This window comes from Octopus bimaculoides, chromosome 14 (genome assembly GCF_001194135.2).
Source record: "Octopus bimaculoides isolate UCB-OBI-ISO-001 chromosome 14, ASM119413v2, whole genome shotgun sequence".
Classification (NCBI taxonomy): Eukaryota; Metazoa; Mollusca; class Cephalopoda; order Octopoda; family Octopodidae; genus Octopus; species Octopus bimaculoides.
The window spans coordinates 12,810,200-12,812,431 of record NC_068994.1 but is presented as its reverse complement, the minus strand read 5'-3'; the positions used below and the strand labels follow the sequence as shown (position 1 = coordinate 12,812,431).

The window sequence follows — 2,232 nt, the reverse complement described above, 5'->3', positions numbered from 1 at the left end:
ATATATATATATATATATATATATAAATAGTGATTGGATGAGAATCAGATGTTTTCCATATAGAATACAGTTTGTAGTGCTCAAAAGATTTAAACTTGAGTGGGTATAAACGTAAATATAGAGATAAGCAAATTAGACAGGTCGATATATAAAGTATATTAAATACATGAAATACAAAAAATGTATGTTTACCTACAAAAAATGTTTGACTTATACAGAATAGAAATGTATATATGATCTGTGTATGTATCTGTGTATAATGTTAATGTGTTTGTCTGTGTTTGGCACCCCATAACCACACAGCCATAACACTTGCACCAGCAACAAAGGCAAATATAGTTTTATACTTTACCTGGATGATGGGGAGAGGAAAGAAAAAGATAACAACTGGTTCCAGAAGGGGTCAATTGATGACAGAGACTTATTTCCTGACAACTGTTTCAAGTATTCATTGGTGGGAAGATCACTGAAGCTACTCCCAGCTGCTCCCATAATTCAAAACACAAAAGTTGAGCAATCAACAGGACATAGATCTGAAAAATTTAAATAAAAAATAAAAATTATTATTATCATTATCAATATTATTATTATTATTATTAAGAGAAGAGTTCTTTACTTAATCGTATCCAAGTAAAGAACTCTCCTCTCTATATCTATAAAAACTTCTGTTGAGTTACTTCAGTCCTACATAAACTAGAAAAATGAATTAAACTGACATGTTTATTTTGAACTTGTGGAAGGTACACAAGATGCCGAAATATAGTTCAACTACAAATAAACAACTGTTGCTTTCGAGTCGCACTTTTCGTCATTAAGTTTGCATTGGTGACGGATTATGTCTGCTATGTTTATCTTAGTGATGGATTGTGTCAATCGTATACAAGTAAAGAACTCTTCTCTCTATATCTATAAAAACTTCTGTTGAGTTACTTCAGTCCTACATAAACGATTATTATTATTATTATTATTAATTGGTCATCAATTGGAACCATTCAACATCATACGTTCAGTCTGTCAAGTGTGTCCACTCTCATCCCTTCTGTATCTACTGACTCTTGAGCCATTACTTTGGAAACAGGAGACATTGAGAGGCATCTTGCATGATTTAGGATGTGGGAGAGTTGTGTTGGCATACGCAGACGATGTCACCGTCATAGTGTCAGACAACAAGCACATAGACCTGGTCAGCACAGCACTCTTGTGAAAGAATACAAGGAAGTAAAAGGAGTAAAGATTAATCCAGAAAAGTTGGTGGGCCTGCAGCTAGGCACCTGGAGAGGCAGATCCAAGCATTGTAGAATGCTGGATGGTCGGGCCCATAAAATTGCTCGGGGTCTGGTTCAGACCAGACCTCCAACTGGAGAAGAACTAGAGTGAGGTGACAAGCAGGGTAGCCAGTCTCACCCAGAAATGGTCTGAGAGGAAGCTATCCTCAACAATTCTTTCTATTACAGCCACAAGGCCTGAAATTTTGGGGAATGGCGGGTAGTCAGTAACATCAGTACTTTATTTTATCGACCCCAAAACGATGAAAGGCAAAGCTGACCTCGGTGCAATTTGAAATGAGAACATATAGAGCTGGAAGAAATGCTGGAAAGCATTTTGTCTGTAGTGCTAACAATTTTCTCAACTCACCAAAAAATTTTAATTGTTTAAATTAATTTATTTGATTAATTAAAATTACTTGGCTGCTACATTATACATACCGTTTCTACTTTATGATTAAATTTTTGTATAGTTTTTAGAAGCACAGGCATGGCTTAATGGTTAAGAAATACACCTAGCAATCACATGATTTTGGGTTCAGCCCCACTGTGCAGCACCATAGGCAAGTGTCTTCTTCCACAGCCCCAGCTGACTGATGCCTTGTGAGTATAAATCTGATAGGTGGAAAGTATGCAAGTCCATCATAAAGGTGCATATATATATCATCATCATCATCATCGTTTAATGTCCGCTTTCCATGCTAGCATGGGTTGGACGATTTGACTGAGGACTGGTGGAACCCGAAGGCTACACCAGGCTCTAATCTGATTTGGCAGAGTTTCTACAGCTGGATGCCCTTCCTAATGCCAACCACTCCGAGAGTGTAGTAGGTGCTTTTACGTGTCACCCGCACGAAGGCCAGTCAGGCGATACTGGCAATGGCCATGCTCAAAATGGTGTATTTTACGTGCCACCCGCACAAGAGCCAGTCCAGGGCCACTAACGATCTCGCTCAAAAGTCCTTAC

At 38.0% G+C, this 2,232-nt stretch overlaps 1 protein-coding gene across 1 annotated transcript in view; it reads right to left on the bottom strand.

Moving 5' to 3' along the window:
- LOC106877678 (dymeclin) overlaps positions 1–2,232 on the bottom strand; it is a 35,048-nt gene that overhangs the window by 20,691 nt on the left and 12,125 nt on the right. Inside the window, exon 2 of the mRNA XM_014926626.2 lies at positions 353–533. Within this exon, the coding sequence (XP_014782112.1) occupies positions 353–492 (140 nt within the window). The 5' untranslated portion in view covers positions 493–533. The remainder of the gene's footprint in view (positions 1–352; positions 534–2,232) is intronic.